This window comes from Setaria viridis, chromosome 1 (genome assembly GCF_005286985.2).
Source record: "Setaria viridis chromosome 1, Setaria_viridis_v4.0, whole genome shotgun sequence".
Taxonomy (NCBI): Eukaryota; Viridiplantae; Streptophyta; class Magnoliopsida; order Poales; family Poaceae; genus Setaria; species Setaria viridis.
In genome coordinates, this window is record NC_048263.2 from 33,355,323 (window position 1) to 33,381,004 (window position 25,682).

Here is a 25,682-nt window from a genome sequence, read left to right on the forward strand (position 1 = left end):
ACCGGCCCTCAGAACAACGCTTACAGCGCCATGCGATGAGCTATCGAGCTCGCTCGCTGCCCCACGGGCCATGGCCAGCGCACGTCGCGTGGTTTCGAAACCCGCCGGCTACTCCAGCGGCCACAGCCTGTCACGACCCGTGTAGAACGCTCCTCTCGCCACTCAAAGTATCGGGCGAGCTCACTATATAGCGGCACTGATGCAACGTTCGTGAGGAATCGCTACGAGCAGCTAGCTACGACGGAAAGAACCGCACGCCCTCCCTCAACCTCAAGCACGAAATCAAAAGTTCCAGTGGCCAAACCTTCTTGATCGATCGACCGATCGGGTGTTGCGGAGATGGCGGAGCCCAGGCGCACACGGCCGTCGACGTTCCGGTGCGCGGCGGCGACGCTGCTGGCGGTGGCGGTCGTCGTCGTCATCGTCGTCCTCCTCTGGCTCTTCCTCCACCCGTCCAAGCTCGTCCTCTCCGTCGACCACGCCTCCACGACGGGCTTCAACTTCACGGCCGCCGGCGGGCTCGCGGGCGCGTTCGACCTCACCCTGCGCGCCTTCAACCCGAACGAGCGCGCGGGCGTGTCCTACCGCTGGCTCGACGTCGGGGTGTGGTACAACGGCACGTACCTCGCCGGCGCCCACGCGCCGGGGTTCACCCAGTCGCCGGAGGACGAGACGCGGGTCGACGTCGCCGCCCGGGCGGCGCCCGACGCTTGGACGCTGCCGCGGGACGTCCAGGAGGGCATCAAGAGGGAGCGCACGGCCGGGAAGCTGACGGTGGACGTGCACGTCGTCGCCAAGGTGAGGTTCCGGTACGGCGTGGTGAGGACGCGCAAGTACACCGTGCGCGCCAGCTGCCCGGCGGTGGCCATCGACTTCGCGTCGCCGACCTCGTTCCACCGGGTGCCCTGCTACGTGCACATCTGAGCCGCGCGACCCTGCGTGATACTCTATGCTTCAAGGATTGGCTATGTGTGGATTGACTGATTTGAGAGTTGCCTTCTTTCGTATTACGATTACCTTGGTTTGTTGTACATTTCTTTCTTCACTTTATATTCTTTGCTGTAAATTGTTTTTTTCATGGGGTTTGGTAAAGACCTGTTGACAATTTAATATTATCAAGTAAATATTATTGATATTTTTCGCTTTTCATAACGAAAATATTTATTTTTCAGAGATTTTTGCTGAGAATTTAGTGCAGCTTATTTTCGCAATTTCGTGTTCAGTACACAGCATTTCATTTGGGCCCCAGGAAGTACTAGGAAACTCGGTCCGCCCTGGTCGACTTATCTTCACTTGGCTCGTAACTTGGCCCATCCCAAAGTTTGTTCAACATACAGGCCCAATCGAGATTTGTTATTCTACTTTTTTTTCTTGCTTTTTAAAAAAAGGAAAAATGTACTCTCCTCCAAGTTTCAACACCAAACGTGATAATGGCATTTGATGACAGAACCTCTAAAATAAACAAAGGACAAGTTGAAGAAATTAGTGCAATGGCGCAGCAGCACAGATGAGATCAGGTCGTAAACATAAATCTTGCCTATCACATGGCATCATGGCCCAAGTGCCTAACATGTCGAAGAAGCTTGGGATCCTGCCAAAAGAGAGAGTAGTTTCGTACAGAATCATCAACCACAACCAGTCGCCCTCATGGGCAAAGCATCTCCAACACGCACCTAATGGCGCTTAAAATACCCCAGCCAAATCATCTGCCCTCTGATTTCCCATCCTACAGCTGAGGTCTCACTCTTGTAGTCACAATCCGACGGCAACCGAACCCTCAACGAATCAGGCCTCGCTGTCAACAGCAGCGGGCCCGGTTGTACAGTCACACGCAGTGCAACCAACCAAGCAACAAGATCCCCATATCCTCAGCTGCAAAGCTCCAAGAACCACCCCAATCCTCTCCTTCCTTCCTTCCTTTGCTTCCCCTGCTTCTCCGGCCGGGCGGACATGGCCATGTCCATGGCGATGTCCAAGGCCATCACCGCGCGCCATGCGACCCATTTGCAGCACCGCCTCGTGGCGTCGAGCTCCCAGGCAGCGCCACGGCTGCCACTTCTCCCGCGCAGGCCGAGCCTCGCGCTCACGGTGGCCTCGCCCCCGCGGCGACTCCTACCGGCGAGCCCCAGGTCCTCGTCGAGTGAGTCGGACCTAGCCCCCACTCCGCCGTCGGAACGCACCATGACGGCGTGGGACCTAGCTAGCCTCTGGGTTGGGCTCGTCGTCGGCGTGCCGTCCTATTACCTCGCCGGCAGCCTCGTTGACCTCGGCATGTCCGCGCTCCAGGGCGTCGCCACTGTGGCATTCGCCAACCTCATCGTCCTCGTCACGCTCGTCCTCACAGCAGCGCCGGCGGTCACCCACGGCCTTCCGTTCCCGGTGCTCGCGCGCGCCGCCTTCGGCGTCCGCGGCGCGCACGTCCCGGCCGTCATCCGCGCGCTCGTCGGCTGCGGGTGGTTCGGCATCGAGTCATGGATCGGGGGACGCGCCATCTTCCTGCTCCTTCCGTCCCGGCTCAAGTCGTACCAGCCGCTGCTCGCGCCGGTTCCCGGCCTCGGCGCGGCGCCGCTCGAGTTCGCGTGCTTCCTCGCGTTCTGGGCCGCGCAGCTCGGCGTCATCATGCGCGGCATGGAGGGCATCCGCAAGCTCGAGAAGTTCGCGGCGCCGGTGCTCTTCGTCCTCACCTCCGCGCTGCTGGCCTGGGCCTACACTTCCGCCGGTGGATTCGGGCGCATCCTGTCGCTGCCGCCTAGGCTGACAGGCGCCGAGTTCAGGAAGGTCTTCTTCCCGTCGCTCACCGCGAACATCAGCTTCTGGGCGACGGTGGCCATCAACATCCCGGACTTCGCGCGGTACGCGCGGAGCCAGGCGGACCAGGTGCTCGGCCAGGCCGGGCTGCCAGTGTTCATGGGAATGTTCACCTTTGCCGGGCTCGCCATCACCTCCGCCACCGAGGCCATCTTCGGCCACGTTGTCTCCGACCCGATCGAGCTCCTCGGGCGCATCGGAGGGCCGGTGACGACGTTTCTTGCCATCTTCGGCATCGGCCTCGCGACCATCACGACCAACATTGCCGCCAACGTCGTCGCGCCGGCGAACGCGCTGGTCAGCATGAGCCCCCGCAGGTTCACGTTCGCCAAGGGGGCGCTCGTCACCGCGCTGCTCGGCATCGCGTTCCAGCCGTGGCGGCTGCTCAGCTCCAGCGAGAGCTTCGTCTACACATGGCTGCTCGGCTACTCGGCGCTCATGGGTCCCATCGGAGGGGTCATCCTCGCCGACCACTACATCGTGCGGCGCACCGCTCTAGACGTCGACGCGCTGTACTCGGAGGACAGCGGCAGCCCTTACTACTTCCAGAATGGCTTCAACGTCGCGGCGATGGCGGCGATGGCAGCCGGAGTTGCGCCTATCGTGCCGGGATTCCTGCAAAAAGTTGGGGTCCTGCCGAGTGTCTCGAAGGCATTTGCCACGGCGTACAACAATGCCTGGTTCGTCAGCTTTTTCGTCGCCGGTGCCGTCTACTGTCTGCTCTGCGGCCGGGGAGGGGTACAAGCGAAACAACACAGCAATTGACACCAGGCTGATGGCTGAACTTGTAAAAATTGCAACATACAGTTAAAAGTACGGAATTGTTGTTATGCTCAAATTAGTCGTAGAGCTTTCAAACTTGCGTCATTAACTACATGTAAAATTGGTGGCAGATGCCCTTATAAGCTGGCAAGACTAGCATTTTACCTTTTTCATTTTGAAGAGGAAGAATAGCATTCTACTAGCATGGTAAGAGTAGCGAATCAGGCATCATTTTTGTTTGAAAATTGCAATTCCCACTCCTGGGGACACCGCAAAGGCAAATTTACTTGAAAACAACGGTTAGCCCAAATGCAGCATCTTATCCTAGCTACGCTATGCAAAGGTCCACCATAGGTTAGTATTCAGAAGCTCTAGCTGTGCAAAAGTCCACCCTTAATTGTTTTAAGATTTCTCATTTTCCATGCCCCGATGTTGATGTATGAATCATTGATCACAAAAATGAGAAATTATACAGGAAAAGTTTATTGATCAATTATGTTTAGATTAGTTGACACTTATGCTAGATGCTTGTAGCAACCTACAAGTGAACATAATCATCACGATATAATACTTGCCAAACAGCTTGAATCTCAGTCGGACAGCTATGATGAATCAACCTAACCTTGAAACACTAAAAAGGATCAAGGGCTCAAGGCCGAAGCAGAGATGTGGATTGCAGCAAGAGCATCTAGGTTGTCTCTTAGTCATAGTGATAGCTAGCTGGCTTGGCCACTTTGATCAGGCAGTTGTTTGATTGATGTAAAATTAAGCTAGAGGTTTCATGTACAGTGTGTTCACAAGGCGACGCATGTTTTTTTTTTGAGGAAGTCAGGCTATATTTTTTCATATATAAAAGCTAAAGGCGACGCACGTTGTGTAATTAAACTTTTACCATTTCTTTCTTAATACAAACATGTGTAGCTCTTTTACGTATTTGAGGGAAAAAATAACAGTAGACACATCATCTTTTTCTTATAAGTAATCTACCCTAAATCGCTTCCTCCTCACGTGTATCCATATTTGAGCAAGAATAACAACCATGAGGAAACCGTTGAGGGTAGCTACTCGGATTTTGGTAAGAGGAGCAACCATGTGGAGAGTGCATGCCAGATGTTTGGTGAAATGTCCGCGAACATATTAAGGATTAAAGGTCACCTAGACGCATCTTGGAGGTCAACATTAGCTAGTTTTTTGACCCCATTATTGCGAGGGTGTTTCATAGTTTTTGATCCGGCCACAGAGGTGGAATTTGTGAAAGTGTTTGGGCCTGGCCAACAACCTCGCCCTATACTACTAACGATGTGTAACACCCCAAATCTCCAACTTTGCAATTTGTTAAAATTTGCTAGAAACCAATTTTTTTTACTTGTTTAAGGCATATAAGGTCAAGTTTTGCATTTTCTAGGCATTTAAGCATTTTTCTAATTAAATAATGAAATATAGGATTTTATTTGTGCATCCATGCCGTTGCATCGTTTTCATCATGTTTGATTGGTTTCGAGTTCGAGTTTCACTTTTGGGTGGCTTTTCTTCTTTCTTTCTGTAGAGTTTCAGTTTCAGTTAAGCCTTTGCCTGTGTTCAGTTTCAGTTTTTTTTTTTCTGTCAGCAAGTCTTTAGTCCTGAATTCTGGAGTTCAGTCGTCAGTTCCTATCAAGTTTCTTCGGTCCTATTTGCTGTTGGCAGTGGTAACAGGCGCCAGCTCCTTTCAGTCCTGCGCTGGCTCCAGTTTTCCTGTCCAGTTTAGGGGAGTGCGCTCCACGAAAAATTGCTCAAAAATTTCGCAACCAAACGCGTCTAGCTCTAGCACCTTCGGCTCCAGAAAAAAGGTGGGGGGGGGAGGGGGTAGAGCCACGTTTTTTTGGAGTACCTCAAGAGGTGCTCCAAAAACCCCCCTTTACAGACCTCCTCGTGGAGTTGGTGGGTATTTACCCATCATTGCCACTCGTTACATAACTTACCGGTTTGCGAAACAAAAAGAATCCTCCCGTCGCCCCCTCCTACCCTGCCCGCTGCGCCGCCCCTGCCTTCCACCGCGGTCGGTCGTGCCCACCGCGCCGCCCACCCCTGCCTGCCGCGCCGCCCTTGCTCGCCGCATCGCCCCCACCCGCTGCGCCCCGCGCCGCCCTTGCCTACCGCACCGCCCGCCCCCACCCACCGCGCCTCGCGTCGCCCGCCCCCGCCCGCCGCCCCGCCCCTGCCCGCCGCGCCGCCCCTGCTCGCTGCATCGCCCCCACCCGCGCCGCCCCTGCCTACCGCGCCGCCTGCCCCCGCCCGCCGTCCCGCCCCTGCCCGCCACGCCGCCTGCCCTGCTCACCGCGCCGCCCCTGCCAGCAAAGGAGAAGAAAGGGAGAACTAAAGGAGACTGACAAGTGGGACCCATTCACATGGGTATAATGGACTTTACCCAGCAACAGCTTCTATTTTCGGAGCTGAATTTGTGCATTTTGCCAAACATGTAGACAACTCTGGTATTTTTTTGGAGTTGGTAGAGTGGAGCTGCAATGTGGTGGAGTTGATGGAGTGGAGCTAAAAAAATTGGAGTGGAACCCAGTTAGTTCAGCCTGAGAGCTTCGGTTTCAGTGGCGATCTCCTGCCTGCATTTCTGCTTTTCTGAATGGGAGCAGCAGCTAACTGCAGCGTCAGTTTCTTCTTTTCCAGCCGTCGCAATCTCCTGGCAGCTGCAACTTCTGGGCTTCGGCCCTTTTTTGGTTCCCTTCGCGCAGCTCTTTCTTTTCTCCTCCGCTCGGCCCAACGAGCAGCAGGCTGGCCCAGCTAGCGGCCAGGCCTCCCTCGCATCTCCCGTTTCTTCTCCTGGCAGCCCAGCGCCTATCCGCCAGCACGGCCCAAAGCCTCGCCTCCGCCCAGCTAGCAGGCAGCGGCCCAGTTTTCCTTCCGCACGCACCGGCCCAGCCAGCAGCTAGCAGCCAGGCCAGCTTAGCCCTGCTAGCGGGGGGTGTACCCGCCCCTCACCCACCCCTAACCGCAACAGCTAAGGATAACCACCCGCCCCAACCCCACCTAAAAAATAAATTAATCACCCCGCCCCACCCCGCCCCATAAAAATGGGTACCCATGGCAGCTGCATGCCATTAATTTATTTTTCCAGAGCTACAGCTAAAAAAACAAGTGTCTTAAGCCAAGTGTCTTAAGCTACACTTAAAAAAACAAAACAAGTCTCTTGATCTACATAATAGACACTTCAGAAGCCCTGTCTTCTAGCTGCTCGTCCTGGTTTCTTTAACTTCTTCCCAATGGTCTCTTGATAATCAAAATGGTAAACAGCTTGCCCGACCAAACTAAAATGGGCCATGCACTCATTTACTCATTTTTTTCTATCAATTCTCACTGTCTGTGTGTCAAGGAGATGTAGGTTACTGAAACATGTAGAATGAGACCCCCCACCAAATATCACTCTGCAAAGCAAGCAGCAGCATGCTCTGATCTTGGAGAAGGGGGAGTGCCTCTGAAGAGCAACATCATAGTTTTAAAACAGTCAGATATTGATCCTGCACATCAAAGCAAAGCAAGTATAATACAAGTTTCATCGCATGTCCTAGACCAAGTGTAATTACCAACTGCAAGCTAAATATGCATCATTCTCATGTCACTTTCAAGTTTGGATCTCCACAGTTATATAAGAAACCAGTTCAACATTAACAGGAAGGAGGACCATTCCTATCCAGTAGGGACCCAGACCCAGAACATAAAAATACAATCATTTGTACCAAAAAAAATTACTAATGTCAATTAGCCAACTGAACAAATTTTCTTCATAGAACTTACGTGGTCTCAAATTCATCCCAAGTCATGGTCTCAAGATCAAGAATGTGCAGATCATTTAGAAGTGATCTCCCATGACCTTCCCCGCCAAACACAACCAAAGTGTCGCCAACAAGAGTCACTGATTGACCACCACGTGAGCTCTAAAGTAAATAGAAAAATGTCAGCACAGATTTGGAAAATAAATCAAGCAAATTTCAGGTAAGGTAAAATGTGTAAATACTGTAGAAGCTTTTCTGATGATAAAATACAAACAGAATAATCATACCGGTGAGCTTCCATAAGTACGCAGGGAAGACCAAGTGCAGGTTTGTGGATCAAACTCTTTAACTGTCACAAATACATTGCATAAGCAATACTGAAATAGGAACTTTTACACTGAGAAATGAGTAGTTAGAAAAGAAACATATTATCCTAACCACTGAGACTTTCTGTAGGTTCCCTGCTATGTCCTGCAAGACATAGGATCTTATTTCCCCATGGAATCTGGAAGATAGCAAAGCCAGATGCAAATACACTATACAGTTATAAGCTAACCAATAGGGAAAAAATGGCCAATTTCACTCAATTCACGTGTAAAGAGAATTTGGTGGTTACCAGTGAATGACCAGCACATGCAGCAAATGAGACTGCTTCAGCTGATTCTGATTTAGCTTCCAGCATTGACCATGACAAACTTTTCAAATCCAGAACCTATGATCATACAAGGGTTCCAGTATGAAGACCAATGCCGTTGTAAGTAAGATTGATACCAATGAGGTGATGATTCTATAACATCTCAATTGAAGTTGTTTGAACCTTAAATGCAACTACCAAAAATACAACATTTAAAAGTTGTTTGAATCTATAATTATGGGTACCTTTAAGATTCATTTGAGCTTCTTCGAACTCAAAGAGGCATCATTATCTCAGGTGGCTGCAGATACAAAGAGGCATACTAGAGACATCAGTACATGTATATGCAGTAACAAGTTGCAAAGATATAACTGTCTTAGTAACATACTAATATGCAGTAAAAATTACCTTCATTGGTGGGATACTTGTACAGCCAATCTTTGCAACAGACCAAAGCTTCAAGAGTTTCTGGTGTCATTGAGCTTCGATTGTCACTAAGAATCCGACCACTCAAGCTGAATGCTGATTCAGAAGAAACGGTGCTGAGTGGAATTGCTAAGAAATCGCGTGCCATCGCTGACAGCATAGGGTACTTGTTGGAGTTTGTCTTCCACCAAGTCAGAATTTCAAAATTTTCATCTGTTCTCACTGGTGGTTCATCTAGATATGCATCAAGTTCTGATTTTTCAATCCAAGTCCCTCTCCTCTGATGCCTATATTCAGCAAATTCTTGTTCTAGTCTTCTTTTTCCAAGAACTAGCACTGGAGAACGGTTCACCATGCTCCTGGACGCACCAGTTTGTGATACTACATTTGTATCATTTTGTTTAATAACCTCTTCATACTTCCTGAAATATAGGCGAAGCCACTCTTTAGCCTGATTTTTGCTCAAGTCAATGTCAATAAAGTTCATGCACACCTTCTCATAAAAGAAGTCTAAGAAGTCAACTTTTGTTCTTGGATCAAGTATGCTGCAAATAACAAGGACCATATTGTAATTTCCATTCCAATACTTATCAAATTTCCTCTCCATTGCTTTTGCCAAATCTGCGATAACCTCATCCTTGTACCATTCTGGACTATTTAGAGTTTGATGGATACAAAGCACATTATCCAGGAACATGTGGGAAGTAGCGTATCTATCAGCTGAGAACGCCCTGGTAGTTTCTTCAAAAACTCCAAGAAACTCACCAATATATTCAACTTTGCTAAACTCTTCTTCAGTTGGAAATGGTTGCTGATTTGCTTGGGCATATCGCTTCAAGACGATCTTGTACTTTACTGCCTCCATAATCATGGCATGGGTTGAGTTCCAACGGTTGGGAACATCAAGGACTAAACCAGCCTTTGCAGCAAGACATTCCCTTTGAGCTATCTCATTGAAATCCTGGATATGTGATGGTGATGAGTTAATGTGCCTAATCAGATCTCTTATCAACTCTATCACAGCACTAACAATGTTCATACCATCTTGGACAAGAATGTTGAGTATATGAGCACAACATCTAACAAGAAGATGCTCACCACCAAATAACATGTCAGACTTTCCGCTTTCTTGCAAAAGATCACAAGCTGCCTTGTTATTTGCTGCATTGTCGAGTGTGATGGTAAACATCTTCTCTTTGATACCATAATCTGTCAGAACAGTTGTAATGGCTTCCTCAATAGCTACACCCGTATGTGGATACTTCAGATCCTTAAATGCAATTATCTTTTTCTTCAAAACAAAATCAGGGCCAATATAGTGAGCTGTCACACAAATATATCCCAACTTTTGGTTTGATGTCCAAAGATCAGATGTGAAGCAAATGCGAGAGTTAAGACTCTGAAGTTCACTTCGTAATTCTATCTTTGCTCTCTCAAACTTAGCAACACATTCATTACGAATCATTTGTCGCCCTATGCATCTAAATGCAGGTTGCAATGACTCCATCCAAGGCTCAAACCCTTCATCATCAAACTTATTGAATGCTACATCAGCTCTAACACACCATGCAATCATCAAGTCACGACTTCTCTGTTGATTAAAGGTGAATGAACCATCTACAGGCTTTTTCTTCATTGTAGCGACAAATTTGTTCCTATCATCACTAGGGATTGTGGGGCAATGCTCCGCAATGTGAGTTCGAAGGCTGTTTGTACTTGATTTTCTGTTTGCAGTCAACTTTGTTCCACAGTACTTGCAAATTGCTTTGGGCATGTGGGGCAGCTCCCTCATCCGCACGCAGCAGCTCCTCTTGCTGCGCTGTGGGGCCCGTGTGTCATCTCTCTCCTCCGCCAGCTCTCGCCCGCACCCGTTGCTCCAGCGCCGCTTCTCTGCTCGGACTCGAGTCCGAGTTTTTCTTCGCGCTGCGTCCGTCCTGGCCTCTGGACCCACACACCAGGGCTCGTACAAAAGGCTGCCGCCGCTATCTTCTTTTCTCCCCAACCGCAACCGCTTCCGCATCTACAGCTCCGCGCCGTCGCAAGCTCGCACTTGCGCCACCGCTCGTGCGTCGTCGATCTGTGCCGCCATAGCTTCTCCGTGGCCAACAACGCCCCCCGAAGCTACGCACAAGGTCCTCAAGGCCGCCCGTGGAGTTTCGCGCTCGCCTGTGTGCATCTTTTCCACTCGCCCGAGCTTACCGGGGCGCCGTCGCCGCCGTGCGATCTACGCCGCCTCCGCCGCAGGTTTCCGCGCCGGTGGCACCCTTATCACGCCTGCAGTTTCCTCCTCTACCCCCTGGCCAAATCCCTGGCCGAATCTGCACCCGGAGGCTCGTTCCGAGCAAGTCCGTCGAACTACCCTTTTCCGCCGCCGCTCGCCATCGCTGACGTCAGCACTCCTTCTGCAAGCCGTCGGATCGCCATCCGACGGTCCGCATCGAGTCAGCTGAGTCAACAGCCACGCATTGCGTTTTAGCCCCTGCGGTTTTCCCTTTTTGCACCCCAGCTTTCCGCAGTTCAAAACTATTTAAACATTGGGTCCCTAGAAGTTTGGTTTCTCGCAGTTATGTCCCTGCATCTTGTTTTCAACGCAGTTTTTGCATTATAGGTCCGTTTTTGACGTTCTTTATGTCCGCGTGTTCGTTTTAATGCGTAGAATAATTTTGTAAACTTGTTTTCTCTGTTTATTATGATTGGTGTACTATTTTATTATGTATTGCATTTGTTTGCTTGTATGTCCTCGTGTGGTGTGTGTAGACGATCAATAGTTCGAGGGATTTGAAGATCAAGCTTTTGAGGAGTACGAACAGCAAGAGCAAGGTCAAGAAGGCAAGTTGTGTCCTTGATCATTTCTTTAAGTCCTATTCATCTTTACTTTCATGTTCTATAAAACATTGCCATGCACAGTATAGTTTAAACTTGATGGGTCCCAATTAAGGATGTCCTAGATTTTATTTACCTATGCCTTGACCAACCGAGTTAAATTTATGTTGGGTAGCTCATGCTTAGTGCTCAAATATGGTTATGATGGTTTAATCTAAATCATTATTAATTTGGTATTATTTATGTATACCTTCCATTAATATAAGACCATTATGTTTAATCGGAACATGGAGCGACCACCCAGAAAAATAGTGCTACCAGAAGACTAAATGGCTCTGGTCTTGGCTGAATAATTAGAAACCTTAGTCTGAGGTAATCTTACTCGTGATGAGGCAAGAGGGGGGACTGAGTCATTGCATTAGCGGCCTGTGATAGGTTGTGCACATCAGACACCAAAACCTTAGCGGGGTACCACTGACTAATGAATTTTTATAAAGGCCTCGTAACGTCCCTATGCAATTACACCTCGGAAATGTGGTATGGTGCCTTGCAAACACCGCATGGTTGGGTCCAAAGTTCTTTTAAACTTTTACGTAACTTGGGGTAAAGATATGTAACCTCTGCAGAGTGTAAAACTGATCGATCAACCGTGCTCACGGTTAAGAGCCGCCTGAACCCTCACATGATAATACAATCAAAAGATGGGCTTAAATTATTGTTACTTTATTCATGGTTATGTTATCACTTTATGTATGTTCTTGTTTAATTTTGGGTGGTATAAACTTACATCTAGTTAATTGTTAATAAAATTTGACCAACTAAATTAAAAGCTGATGTTGTTTAAGCCTTAGCCATACCTTGATTTGCCTTACACTACACTGTTCCCCATGACTTGTTAGTATCAACCATAAATATACTCACCTTTGCAAAACCGTTGTCTAGACCAAGCTAATCTGGAGGAGTACTTGCACGACTTTGAGGAGTTCTAGGTGTACAGTTCTTCGGTCAGCTGCCTATGGAGTTGTTGCTATCTTTGGAGTTCTGCTGCGTAATAATTAGACTTTGTAGTTTATTTGAGACTTTCGGTCATGTAATAATAGTTAATACTCCTTTTATTTCGTTATGGCAGTGTCTTTGATATTCACTTATATCGTGCATGTGTGTAACTTGATCCTGCCGCACATGTATTCAATGCACTTGATTTTATCTTTAAAACCGGGTGTGACATGACGATGAGTTATGATGATTTACGACCAATCCCATGTGTGTTTCAATATGATTGATAGAGACGTTAAAGGGCGCAATGGCCTGGTCCAACTCGCCCAGGCCACCGTCCCACCTATAACAATGACCATGGTTGTAGGCAGAGGGTATGCGTGTAGTTTACAGCCTAGTCGCTGAATTAAACACTAAACACATGTACTGGTCAACTTGGTCAAAAAATGGTGTAAACGGTAAATTTAAACAGGAGTTACACCCTTACACGTGTTTACACACTTAAACACACGTTTAGATAGTTGTGTAAGCAATAAGAAACATGTTTTGGTTGGATAATTTTGGGCACGAGTGGGATAATGTTGTGTTATGTGCACAACTCAAATTGTATTTACTGAAAAAATATAGTTGACTATAATATTTATATGCATATTTACCGCTACAGTGCAAACCGTGTAAAGCGTTTAATTTAGCATCTAAACTGTCTAAACACTAAATGGAGGGTGTCCGACCGTCTAGCGTTTAGCATCTAAGTAAAACACTAGTCATATGCATAACTCTAAATATCATGTGCGCTCAAAACTTTAGCAACCTCGAGTTTCAGTAAGACCTCAATTGTAGGTTTCATAGCTGGGCCAAGTGTATATGATTAACCATGTGTGTTAAAGGGTCCAAACCCATATTTATCCTTCAACCTCTCTTTCATTCTTAATCATTCATTTGACTCGCATGAAACAATGAGAAATAAAGGGAACAGAAAATGCCACAAGTGGCACGACTAAACAAGATGGATCTTGCGCCCGCTAGACATTGACTTCAGAGATTGCCCGGTCACTCACTCATTAATATCCACTTTCTCTCCCCTTCATCTCCTTTATGGTTTGTTTTCTCTTCGGTGCCAATACAACAATGGGGCTATGCTATTGAAGCGATGAGCCACAACTTGTGGCAAGTAGCTCCATTGCCGGAGGAGACAGCCACATATTATCAAGCGCTATGCTAGCTGGTGCTAATGTCGATGCACGGTGCCTCTAGAGCCAAGATGGATCTTTAGACATCGTTGTGCATCTCTTCATTGAATCTTGCAACAACAAACACTGGCACCGACTACCACAACAGCCACAAGTTTCGCTTCTGCCTACCACAACAACCACAAGTTTCGCTTCCACCATCAAATTTATGATGAGATCGCTATGCTTGTTACATGCTTGATTGGTGGATGCCTAACCTAAGTTGAAAGCCCATGTACATCAAATTGAGACATTTAATCAAAATATTTTTACAAACCAATAGAATTTTTAAGATTAATTCAAAAGTGTGCGCAAATTAATGTGAAGTTTTCAAGTTGAAAGTTTGTGTTAATTGTGTGGTAATAGAGTTGAAAGTTTGTACTAATCTTATTGAAAGTTTTGTAGTTTGAATTTTTATTAATCAAATTTTTAAGTAATTCATGGTTATATTTTTTTCCTAAAACCAATGAAAAGACATCAGCAGCTGAGTTTGCTTTTGAATGTATACAGTTGGCTAGTTGATATATCTAGTATTCTCTTCATGGGGTTTTTGGTTGCCACATGTTTTGCTTGTGTCATGTTCTGCTGAATGCTGATCATCGATTTGATAGCATGTATGCATGTAGATTATAGTGAGCTTAATTACTTGATCTCGAACTAACAGCGATGATAATTGTTTCTAGTTGTGTGCAGATCGTTTCCCTCGCAAGTCCAGCTCCATTGCACATGTGCTCGGATGGGACATGATGCTGCTCGGGCACACTGGCCCTTCAGATTTGTTGGTTTCGCAGCAGCCAGCGGGAAGCATGACAATTCTTCATCTGACGCTGTGGACGGAGCACTTCACCTTCGCAGAGCTGCACATCAAGATAGTGGACAACGACTGCACGTGCTGTGTGCGGATCAGGCACTCAGGTCGCGACGGTGCTCCCTTCCAACTTTTTTCTCATCCTGGACTTCGATTGTTTTTGTATTGATAGTCCATCCAGTTGAATGCTGTTGAACTGTAATTTAATCTATTGCCAAGAGAATGTAATTTTCCAACTTAATTGAGCTACAAAACTTTGGTCCTGACATGCAATGCAACCATTACAGCTGCAGACATGATATAGCTGAATACTATGAACGATACCTTATCTAAGAAATGTATGCTTATTTCTGCATTCTCTTTCTCAAGTCTAGACTGAAGCTCCTAAATAATTCTGCAATTCTTATACCACTTTAGCAATTTCAAATAATATAACATCCCACATTGTTGACCTTTGTGCCCATAGTCTATACCATCCAATGGTCAGTTTCTAGCTGGGGTTGTTTGGCTGATGTAATTGAAATAGCTAGTCTGTGATCTATCTAGTGCATGCTTACTTATAAATAAGCCTATCTTATGGGAAGAATTAACCCTTCTCCAGATAATGTTGGTGCTCAAATTGTCTTAGTTTCAAAATTATTTGCCACCAAATGTATTTGGTCTTCTCGTAGCTGATTGAATGCTCTCCATATAGCTAGGCACTTCAATAATAACCATCTCAATGGATCTTTTCCTCGTGAACTGTCGCTTTTGAGGAATCTACAGTCCCTGTAAGTATGCCTTATGTCCCTTTGTTTTTCATTAAGTAACCATCTATGTTAGGCAGAGCCAATTTGGAGAAAGACTAACTAGTCATATGGCTGCTTATGCAGGTGGATGTTTGATAATTACATCGAAGGGTCTATTCCAGAATTTATTCAGAATTTAACCAACCTCACAGACTTGTACGCATAACCACTTGGCGTCTTGTTGTTAGGTACAACTCTTCCTTCTTTCCATTTTTTTGAGAGCTAATGTTGTGATCCTGCCGAGAGAATATACGGGATGAAACTTCAAGGACCTATTCCAATTTTTTTTTCTAATTTGATCAACCTAGAACACCTGTAAGTCACTCTCATGGTTACTTGTATTAAAAAAAATCCTCCATTTTTTTTAAATTTCCATTCGGTGGTAAATATTGGAGAAAATATTGTTATCATTCAGTAGAAGCCTTCAATCTGATTTTTTCATATCGATATGCAGCATTTACTGCCAACTTTGATTGGGATTTGTTTACAGGATGCTTGGTGATCTTGAGGAAAGCATTCTTCTTTTGATTTCATAGCAAATTGGGCAAACCTTTCAACATTGTAATGTCAAGTGTCACCATCTCCTAGTGAATTATAGTCTAGTCTAGTTATTAATGCAATTACTTAATTTTTGCTTTATTTTTATTGTGCAGATCTCTGAGAAAATGTGGGCTCACAACTCAGCTTCCTAATATTCTCCCAACCTTGCCCAAGTTAAAGTACCTGAGAGTTTTTAAATAAATTTTTTTAGTAAACTACTTTTGCTTACTTATGCTAAAATAGTAATACTCCCTCCATTCCAAATTGTACGTCATTTTAACTTTTCTAGGAGCATAGTTTTTACTATTCACCTAGATATATACTATGTATAGATGCATACAAACACTTCTGAACTAGAAAAGCCAAAATGACCTACAATTTGGAACGGAGGGAGTAGAACTTAGTATTGATATAATCTTTTAACACAGCTGTTACTCAATAGGATGCATTTTGGTGTTATTGCATTTGTGAATTCTTTTGTGGTTTGTCAATTTCAAATGGATAATGGTATCAACAAATTTTATGCATACCCCTCTTCTAGCTTCTATTATGCCGGTGGATAAGTTAGTTAGAAAATAAGTTGGATGATCTTGATTCTTCAACTTAAACAATGAAAACTGCAAAGCCTTTGTTCCAATGAAGTTGGGGTGGACTAATCTTGTGCAACTTAAAATTTAAAATTCTTTTCTCAAAGAGGGGAATACCTGGTGCTTGTAAGGATTTGATGTATCATACCAAGCTCCAGCATTTTATCATTGTCTTAGCTTTGCTATAAATCCACTGGTTGAAGTTATCCAATATTTTAATATGAGTAAAGTGCACTAACAGTCCTAAACTTGTTCAAGGATGCCAACTAGTTTCCCAAACTGCTAATATACTATTTTATGTCTCTGAACTTGCTAAGTGTGTCACTCGAGATCCAAATTTTGCTAAATAGTGTGTAACTACCCACGTGGCATGCTAGCAAACCAATGGCAACGACACATCTCTCTCCTCATCTCCCATGAACCGAGCAATACTTTCGAGATGGCAAGTAGAAAGATGAACATTAATTAGGGAGGTTTGGACCTTGAGTGATACACTTAGTAAGTTGAGGAACCTAAATTTGCAACTTAATAGTTCACGGACCTAGGTTAATGAAATGATCTTGATGTCGCCTAGAGGGGGGTGAATAGGCGTAACCTAAAATTATCACAGCTTAAAACAAGTTTATCAGTGATATACGAAGATTCTGGAGAATATTCTAGAGATTCTGTAACTTGCAGAATTTTCGAAGAAGTCTACGGATTCTCCGAAGGTTACTTAATGCAGCGGAATAAAACTCTCTCTGCTAAAAACTGGAACCTTCGGTTTCCAAAATCGGAACTTCCAGTTTTGGCTCGTCCAAAGAGAACCCCCACACTTAGAGTGATGAACGAGCTTGAAAGGATCTAGGATGTCGACTAGAGGCTGAAAATTTTTACACTTTCAAACAAGCTTATCAGCAACTTCCAGAAATTTCCGAAAATTGTTCCAGAAATTTCCGAAGGTTCGGAAATTTCCGGAGAAATCTTTGGATATTTTCGGACTTTGAAAGAAAACAACTACAACCTCAAGATAAACTTGCTGAAAAGTAAATCGGCGAATATAGGTTGTTCAACAGGTTATTCTAAGCCTTTAATACAAGATAGTATAGCTTCTAACTTGCTAGAAAAGGGATCGAGCACAAACCCTAGAAAAAATATTCTATGCTTGAATATGAATGAAATTAAGAATAACAAGCACAAGAGACACAAGGATTTGTTTTCCGGAGTTCAGCTTCACACCTTGATGCCTACGTCTCCGTTGAGGACCAACGAAGGATGGGCTTTTCACTCCTAAGCCACTTTCCTCCCTCTAGCGACCATAAAGATCGAGCTAGAGTCACTTACTCAATCGTCGGGGCAATACAAACTTCCTGAGGCAGCCACAAAGCTTGGATGCTCAACCGGGCAACGCCTAGCCGGCTAGGAGCTTGAAGCTCCAAGACTAACAAACGCGGAATGCCGGCTTGACGAAGAACAAAGGTACTCAAGAGATAGAGTTTCAGCTCACTAGCACACTCCCTTGCTCTCTCAAGAATCCCTCCTTAAATCCCCCACCAAATCTTCACCTAAGGCCAAGAGGGGAGTGAATGCTTTCTGAGCTTTCAGGACAGTGAGGAGGCAAGAGAGAGTGAATGGGAGGGGGTATTTATACCCCGTCACCCCGAAACTAGCCGTTAGGGGTTAAATTTTCGAAAATTTCTTTGGAAACTTCCGGAAGCTCCGGAATTTTTCGGAAAACTTTCCAGAAAAATCCGAACCTCCGAAAACTCTGTAAACTCTGAACCTCCGGAATATTTCGGAAAAACCTTCGGAAAATTCCGGAACTCTCAGGTTAGCACCAATAAGTATCCCCATATGATGTGCTGGTGCAAAGGGTGTCTCTCATAAGTTTGTTAGGTCATCTTGAGCACCTTTTTCAACATAAATATCAGAGATCATGTATCCCTCTTAATATTGCGGCATTCCTGTACTAAAATTCAAATCGAAATAAATTTAGACTTGAGAATATGCCGTTTATCATTTCATTTCCTTTAGAGGGGTCCATCACAAGTGCTTCATGACCAATAATCCTTTTAAACCTGCTTATGCACTTGAAACTTTGTTAGACACTTGAGCTTGCATCATTAAATCACCAAAATCCACTTAAGGGGGCCAAGAGACTCTTCAGAGCTCGAGATCAAACCAGACTTGGTGTAGTAGCTTAGTAGGTGTTTCTTAGCAGGCTCACAGAGTTCCTGCACTTTACAAACACAAACACCTGAGTAGATCAACCAAATCAACAAGTTCAACAATAAATGCAAGTGTAAGCAAACCAACGAGGAGATACAAAGATTTGTTTCACCGAAGTTTAGATTCACCACTGTGAATCCTACATTTCTGTTGAGGAGCCCATTGGAATACGAGTCTATCTCAACTCCCTTCCAAAGTGCCAAGTCTCTTTCAACCACTTTCCTCGTCTCTACTAGATGACCTTTTTTCTTGCGGAGGCAAGATCGTAACCTTCACAGATTTTCCGCTGCTCACCACACCTTTGGGAGCTAGCCGGCGATGCCTAGCCCTCTAGGAGGCTTCAACTCCAAGAGTAACAAATCCTTCACTTGAAACTTGACAAGGCAAACCAGTGCTCAAGGAACTTAGTGCTCTTCTAATGCTCACGAATGGCTCCCCTCTACTACCCAACTCACAAGATCTAGTAAAGATCACACAACCTCACAAAGAGGGGTTGAGAAGAGCTATCTTGGCTTTAGTTTAGCTTAGAATAGGCAGGAAGCACACCGGCAACCTCTAAAATAGCAGCCAGCCACTGAGGAGGGTGTGGGGGTATAAATACCCACTCCTAAAAAACTAGCCATTATGGTGTCAAACCAAAACTGGAACTACTGGTTTCCCAAAACCGGAACCTTCAGTTTTGAAACCAACTAGCCGTTAGTGATACGTGACACCCAAAACCGGAACTTCTTGTTTCCAAAACATGAACTTCCGATTTTGCCACTGCCTGACTCGACAGAGTGTGTACGTGTGGCTTTTGTGTTTCTCATCAACTCACATAGGAAACTTGAGCACTGAGACTTTGTCAAATAACCATGTGATGCATCCCTCTTGGTAGTACAACATACTTATACTCAAGATCAAACATAAATACAACATACATCCACTTGAGCTTCATCATCATGAACCATGCCATACTTGATCAATATATCCACTTGAGAGCCGCATCCAACTTTGTTTCTTTGGTTTGAGCTCTTCAACCTTGAGTTAGTGACTTGGATCAATATTCAACACATATGAATGAAATCCAACTTTAGATCACAAGTCACCCTTTTATATGACTCAATAAACATTTGATGCATCCCATTGCTATACTCGGTAAGGCTTGACTTGATACCTCGAAATCCTCCAAGCACTAGCCACACCCTAGCAAAGTTCATGGCCCAAGTCACCACTTGACCAGACTTCTCTTGGTACCTCGTTGCTAATCCCTTGCTCGATTCCTTCATCCAGTCGCTGCCACATTTGAGTCTACCTTTGTTTTGACATCAAGAATGAAACCCACTTGAGATCATATCTTCTTTTGACTTCAATATCCCATTTGTTGCTAACAAGCTTCTTATTTTATTTAGAGACTGAAGAATAACCTAATGTCATCATGCCTCTATGTTCACCTTTATTTGCTTATCATATATCATATATAAACATCATGGGATCACGCATAATATTCCTACTTGTGACATTTATCTTCAACACAAGCAATCTTGAAAATATGAGGCTATCAAATTGGCCTCTAATCATTTTCTCCACCACTGCTTGTTTTCCATGCTTAGATGCACTACGTCATATGTCACACTTGTTCTTTTCACCATATAAGCTTATCAATACAATTCTTTATCATAAAGGTTATTCACCAATAACTTTACATCTACTCATATGCTTAATAAGTTCATTAGAACTTTAAATCTAGTTGTCATTCGACACACCAAAACCCACTAGGGGCCTAGATGCTCTTTCAGTTAACACCCCCTCCTCAACACCACACAAAACTGTTGAAAACAGTCAATAATGTTAAACTTTTTTATTCTGTTGATATTCATTTTTGTCATGAGTTTGAAAGATGCTTAATTGTCTTGTATCTTCTGCAGGGATTTGAGATCAAACAGCTTATCAAGCGCAATAAGACTATTGCTTCCATATAAGAACTCAGAGTATATGTAAGCTACGGTTTAATCCCTGAGTTATATGCATCTTCAGTAAGCAACTGAATTAGACTTGATATTTTTTCGTAACTAATAAACTTGGCGGTGAATGCAGTAATATTAGAGACCAAAGGGTAAAATGCATTTAATTCAACAGCCTTGACTTTTTTCAAGTTCTAATGCATATTTCTGTTCATCTCTTTAGCTTCAGGTCTGGTATCCCCATATCATGGGTAGGCATTCAAACTATTATACCGCCTCCTCTCTAATTATGCTGGTTCCCCAAGAAGAATTCCTGTGCATTTGCCACCTCAATTTCCTTCTATACTAGAGATACCATGCGCTTGGATTTGTTAGAGTTTTTGTTTGTCGCTTTTTCTGATTACAGAAAGTTACTATCACTAATTGGATGTGAAGTCTGAACCATAGGCATTCTTAGTTTTAGATCCTTACATATGGATTTTGCGTCTGTCAACCATCTGTACTTCAAAATTTTCAATCAACCTTGTAATTTCGAGAGCTTAATTGATGCATGTAGTTTTTGGCCTATCTTGAAATCTAGAGGAGATTTTGAGGTATGGGTGTAGAGATTTCAAAACCACAAATTGTAGGCAGCGTTGTGCAACAATATCTAGCACCGAACTAAGAATCAAGAATGCATGTCTAAGCCATGCAAACTGCATTCCACAAATGATCTGTTAACACCTATATGTCTAAGCCATGCAAACTACATTTCACCAAGATAACTGAGTTCCATGATGTTTGTGTTTCCACTTTGCTCATGAACTTCATTCATTCAGATATGTAGGTGAAAACAACTTTAGTGGACCTCTGCCTTCTGAATTCGTTCGACCATCAATTCCATTGTAAGTGTTTGTTGTTCATTTATGCTTTCCTATATGTCCGCGCTGGTAGATGGATGGCAATAGACAGACTTATCTTAATTAGTACAAAAAGCCTTTGAGGATTTGTACTTAAAAGTTAAAACATTAGCACTGTCGTTCATTACCATGTAAATCCACTTTTGCGCAGCATAGGACTTACCATTCTATCATGACACCAAAACTAATTCTGGGCTGCAAACTTTATTAGGATGCCTCACATTCACACTAACTCATAATTGACTATATCCATGCTGTTGTAGTATGAAATATATTAACATTTTACCTTTGGGATATTCTATCACAGTTCACAGGCGAACGGGCCTCTACCTGAGTTTGTTAGATGGTCTCAATAGCACTCCTCAGGTCCTGGGTCCGATTCATCGTGGGAGCGAATTTTAGGTTGGAGTTAAAAAAAATCCCCTTGTGTGTCACCACTCACCTCACCAAAGCACAGGTCAAGTTTTTTCGACCTTACATAGGGACCCTCCTACCTGGGGTAGTTGCAGTGGTCGCCAGCCCAGTGGTAGTCTCACAATGGGTTACGGGTCCCTATGTAAGGGTGAAGCAGAGGTTCGAGTTTTTCTTAACCTGCGTGAGAAGGTCCTTCTCTTAGCAAAAACCTGGGGGCTATCTTACCCCCCGTAGGTCAAGTTTTTAAATCACAGTTCACAAAGTTGTATGATGAAAATTCTTTACTTAAATCAGATCAAACTTTGAATTGAGCATAGTTATAATAACTTTGATAGAACATTGATGTATAGTCATATAGCAATTGTAGGAGCTTGCGAACATGGATCTGAAGCGGGAAAGGCATTACGTTTCTACTCTTTGGGTTCCCTTAGGTGCATATTCTATGCTTCTAATTCTCAGGACCTGGCACCTTCCCACCATCCTCTGCCCTTTTAAGTAAAACTTGATTTACATTTTTTTTTCTGAATGATCTTGTCTCTAGTCCAGACTGATCTTGTGCATGTCTAACTCTTCTCAATTTTGGAATAAACACTGCAGGGATGTTTCATATAATCCTTCTGTTAATGGACGCCTTCCTAACAAGCCTGCTTGTCAAAATTGGCTCATATATAGATTTCTTACCTTTTCTCAGTACAGTAATCACTATTTTAACTACTAAATAAATTGTAGCAACCTTATTCTTTTGCAAACATGCTGTTCTGTGTAAATTACATTGGGACTTCAATTGATACAAGTGGAACAATTGACAGGTACTAACATTTTAAATAATAATCTTGCATTCTTTGATATATTTTGGTAAATAAAAATCCGTGTGTTATTGTTTTGCAAATTAGTATACGCACTTTTGAAATTTGGATTACATTCATTATTGTTTCCTTGCTTCTTCTTTTTTCACATATATGTTTTTAAAGAGAACTTCTCTAACCCTGTTAATCAACTTATTATCTTGTTTAATATCTTACCTGCTGTTCACTGTAGCCCTTCCTTTGCCCCCAAGAAAACTTACTAACATGACTACATGTCCCTTGTAACTTCTATTCTCTTCATGCAATTGAGAGGAAATAACTAGATCTGTATAAGAATTGGCGGACTGTGACAATCAATGTTATTGCAAATTTCCTTAAAACACAAATATAAACATGCCTACCTATTAGAAAAATGTCACATGGCTTTTCTTTTTATTCTGGAGATCAACTTATTAGTTACTGAATTGAATGATCGAGTGTATAATAATTGGAACATGTAGAAAATTATCAATGAGAATATGGTAGAAGAACTTCTAGACCTACGGTGTCCTTGCTACCCGTCGTAACTCGTAACAGTATAAGCCATGAGATTGCCCTACTCATAGGAAGTGTAGTTTTATCACTGCATTATTTTGAAATTTGAAGTAATATGCTGCATATTTCTCACTTTGCTTTATTACCATGCAGTGCAGATCTAACAAACCTGAATTGCCTTCACATGAAAGAATGCAACAGAAATAATTTAACTAGTAAGTTCTATAAAAATCTGTACTTTTGATATTTGAGCATGCCATTATTGTTGTTAGACTGCTGGTGCTCATTTCTTAACTGTAACACCACTTTCAATACTCAATATTATGGTGTAAATTCTACGGAGAGTAATTTTCTACAGATCATTACAATCGCAATCAAATGAGGTCTACTTAAAAATTCCACCATAAAGGCCTCAAATGTTCGGAAATGCCATCTCCATATATGTTTCCAATCGATAGCATGCAAAAGTGATCTATCTACCTTTGCCCTATCTCTGTTCTGCAAGGGGCCTTTCACTCTGTTTCGCTGCTCTAATGCCTGGTAACAGACTCACAGAGCACCAGCTTGTATACTGATTTAGTGATGTCAACCAGTTACTGATTCAATTTCTACTTGCCCGTACCAATACAGAACACTTAACTCATGTCTCACTAAACGCTACTTTATTTCTTCAGTATTTTTCCGCTTTGCATTGATGCCAGCATTGTATTGTTATCTGTCTGTCGTCTGTCAGTCAGTCACTCGCTCTTCTCACTCTTAGATATTGTTGTGTTCCATTGTCTGTTTTCAATATTTCAATTCTTGATTTTACTGCTGCATTAATTGAGTTTCTTTGAAGGATCAATGCATGCTACCAAATATTCATTTTGAACCCTTGATATCGATGTTTTGTTGCCTTGTTAAGATTAAATATCTATAATGGCCAATCTTTTTTTTGTTTTTAATGGACTTCATACAATATATGCCTGATTTTAGAATTATGGAAAATAAAAGGAAAACAGGTGACATGGTTGGGCACATTGTTAAACTCTTGGTCAAATAATCCAAATTACAAGTAAAATTTGATGTGGTTCTTATTATCGTTCATATATAAGATGAAAGATACCGCAACATATATTTGCAGCCAAAAAATTAATGAAAGAAGCTAAGGCCCATATGGATCATGCCTAGTGTAAAGCATGCTGCACTTTTTGTGATTAAGAAATTGATTGCCACAATTGTGTCAAACTTAAGGCAAAAAAGAAAAAAAAATACACTGGCATTTGGGACATGCATCTAAGCGAGTGTAAATTTGTTCATTGCAATGTTGATTTATGGGGTTATGAGAGATGCCTCTGAAGTTGTACTTAAACTTTGTTCGTCAATTCTGATATTGATTTTTGGTGATTAATGCCCTACTTTGAAGCGCAATTGTCTTTTTACCCTCATTTTTTCTAACTTTATGATTTTGCCCTCAACTATTCACAAGTCATTGTGATTTTGCTTTTGGTCTTTGCATATTTGCTCCTGTTTTGACCATTGACTAGGGGCAAAATCACATTGACTTGTGAATAGTCGAGGCCAAAATCACAGTTACACTTCAAAACAGGGGCAAGAGTTGGTGGTATCTAGCATATTTTCTGCAAACTTGTAGTCTTTACCTTATTGATCGATTATGCATGCAGATCCTGCAACTTCCTTCGCTATAAATTGTGGTGGCAAGCAAATGCATTATTCAAATCCGATGCCAACTATGTTCTCCGAAGACTCCGCTGATCTTGGAGGAGCAGGCTTTCATATTAATACCACGAGTCATGTGGGTTCTGATCCATTTAAGAAATCCAGCGGTATTGTAAATACAAGAGATATTTTGGAAACAAACATGCCAGAGCTCTACAAAACAACAAGAACATCAACAAGTTCGTTGCGGTACTATGTGGTAGGTTTGGCTAATGGGAAATACACCGTCCAACTCTTCTTTGCAGAGATAGTCATAACTGATGGACCAGGATGACGCTTATTTGACATTGATATGCAGGTTTGATCCCTCTCTAACGAGAAAAATGTTTTAACATATCCAGTCAACAAACCATACCTTTGTATGGTGAATTAATTTCAGGATCAGAATATCAGGAAGGATTTTGACATTACTAAGGAAGCAGGGGTCCTAGAAAAGCCACTAACATAACCCAGGAAGTGACTGTTGACAACTCCATATTGGTAATACATCTGTATTGGAGTGGAAGGGGCACCTGCTGCATTCCCTACGGAGGAGCTTATGGGCCACTGGTGTCAACGATAAAAGGTAGCTACTGAACATGCCCCTGCCGGTCTGTTGACCTCTTGTCTTGTTCTGGCACAAAACCATTAGCTGACTACGAAATGCTTGATTTTCTCAGTTACCCAGTCCCATGACCGGAAGATCAGTCCTCCACAAGCACCAAGTTCTGATTCTGCACGACAGGATGAGAAGAGGAGAGGAGTGATTGTGGGCATTGCAGCACTTTGTATTGCTGCTGCTGTGATATCTTCATCCGTTTCTACCTTTGGTTGAAATGGGTTTCACTTGTGAAGCGCCAAATGGCATGAGGAGTTCGTCTGATATATATAGTTGATTCTTCGGCCAGTTTCCTTCATGCGAATGAGCCTATGTATGGGCTAGCTTGGGAGGCCCGATTCCCGGGTGGATCCCGAAATTTTCCCTAGGCTGGACCCTCGCGCCGCAATTTGGCTCCGG

The 25,682-nt window shown here is 43.7% G+C and overlaps 4 protein-coding genes across 4 annotated transcripts; 2 read left to right on the forward strand and 2 right to left on the reverse strand.

Annotated features, from left to right (window-relative positions):
• On the forward strand, nt 1–1,135 carry LOC117859788 (uncharacterized protein At1g08160). Its single transcript, XM_034742973.2, has one exon. The coding sequence runs from the start codon at nt 340–342 to the stop codon at nt 922–924; it is 585 nt and encodes a 194-aa protein (XP_034598864.1). The 5' UTR covers nt 1–339; the 3' UTR covers nt 925–1,135.
• Nucleotides 1,136–1,574: 439 nt separating this feature from the next.
• On the forward strand, nt 1,575–3,743 carry LOC117837114 (purine-uracil permease NCS1). Its single transcript, XM_034716732.2, has one exon. The coding sequence runs from the start codon at nt 1,951–1,953 to the stop codon at nt 3,571–3,573; it is 1,623 nt and encodes a 540-aa protein (XP_034572623.1). The 5' UTR covers nt 1,575–1,950; the 3' UTR covers nt 3,574–3,743.
• A 3,591-nt stretch (nt 3,744–7,334) lies between these two features.
• LOC117837210 (acyl-CoA-binding domain-containing protein 6) lies at nt 7,335–8,039 on the reverse strand. The gene is made up of 4 exons (XM_034716832.2): nt 7,948–8,039; nt 7,770–7,836; nt 7,619–7,680; nt 7,335–7,493 (listed from the first exon to the last, which is right to left on the reverse strand). The coding sequence occupies exons 1-4, from the start codon at nt 8,011–8,013 to the stop codon at nt 7,350–7,352; spliced, it is 339 nt and encodes a 112-aa protein (XP_034572723.2). The 5' UTR covers nt 8,014–8,039; the 3' UTR covers nt 7,335–7,349.
• A 219-nt stretch (nt 8,040–8,258) lies between these two features.
• Nucleotides 8,259–10,183, reverse strand: LOC117856016 (zinc finger BED domain-containing protein RICESLEEPER 2-like). Its single transcript, XM_072291419.1, has 3 exons — nt 8,761–10,183; nt 8,374–8,721; nt 8,259–8,266 (listed from the first exon to the last, which is right to left on the reverse strand). Exons 1-3 carry the CDS (start codon nt 10,181–10,183, stop codon nt 8,259–8,261), a joined length of 1,779 nt encoding a protein of 592 aa, XP_072147520.1.
• Between the last annotated feature and the right edge of the window lie 15,499 nt (nt 10,184–25,682).

Coding starts and splice junctions, on each gene's coding strand:
- LOC117859788 (XM_034742973.2), top strand. CDS start 340: ATGGCGGAGCCCAGGCGCACACGGCCGTCGACGTTCCGGTGCGCGGCG.
- LOC117837114 (XM_034716732.2), top strand. CDS start 1,951: ATGGCCATGTCCATGGCGATGTCCAAGGCCATCACCGCGCGCCATGCG.
- LOC117837210 (XM_034716832.2), bottom strand. CDS start 8,013: ATGCTGGAAGCTAAATCAGAATCAGCTGAAGCAGTCTCATTTGCTGCA. Junction 7,837..7,947: donor CATGTGCTGGTCATTCACTG/GTAACCACCAAA, acceptor GCTATCTTCCAG/ATTCCATGGGGAAATAAGAT. Junction 7,681..7,769: donor ACCTACAGAAAGTCTCAGTG/GTTAGGATAATA, acceptor TATTTGTGACAG/TTAAAGAGTTTGATCCACAA.
- LOC117856016 (XM_072291419.1), bottom strand. CDS start 10,183: ATGAGGGAGCTGCCCCACATGCCCAAAGCAATTTGCAAGTACTGTGGA. Junction 8,722..8,760: donor AAATGTAGTATCACAAACTG/GTGCGTCCAGGA, acceptor CTCCAGTGCTAG/TTCTTGGAAAAAGAAGACTA.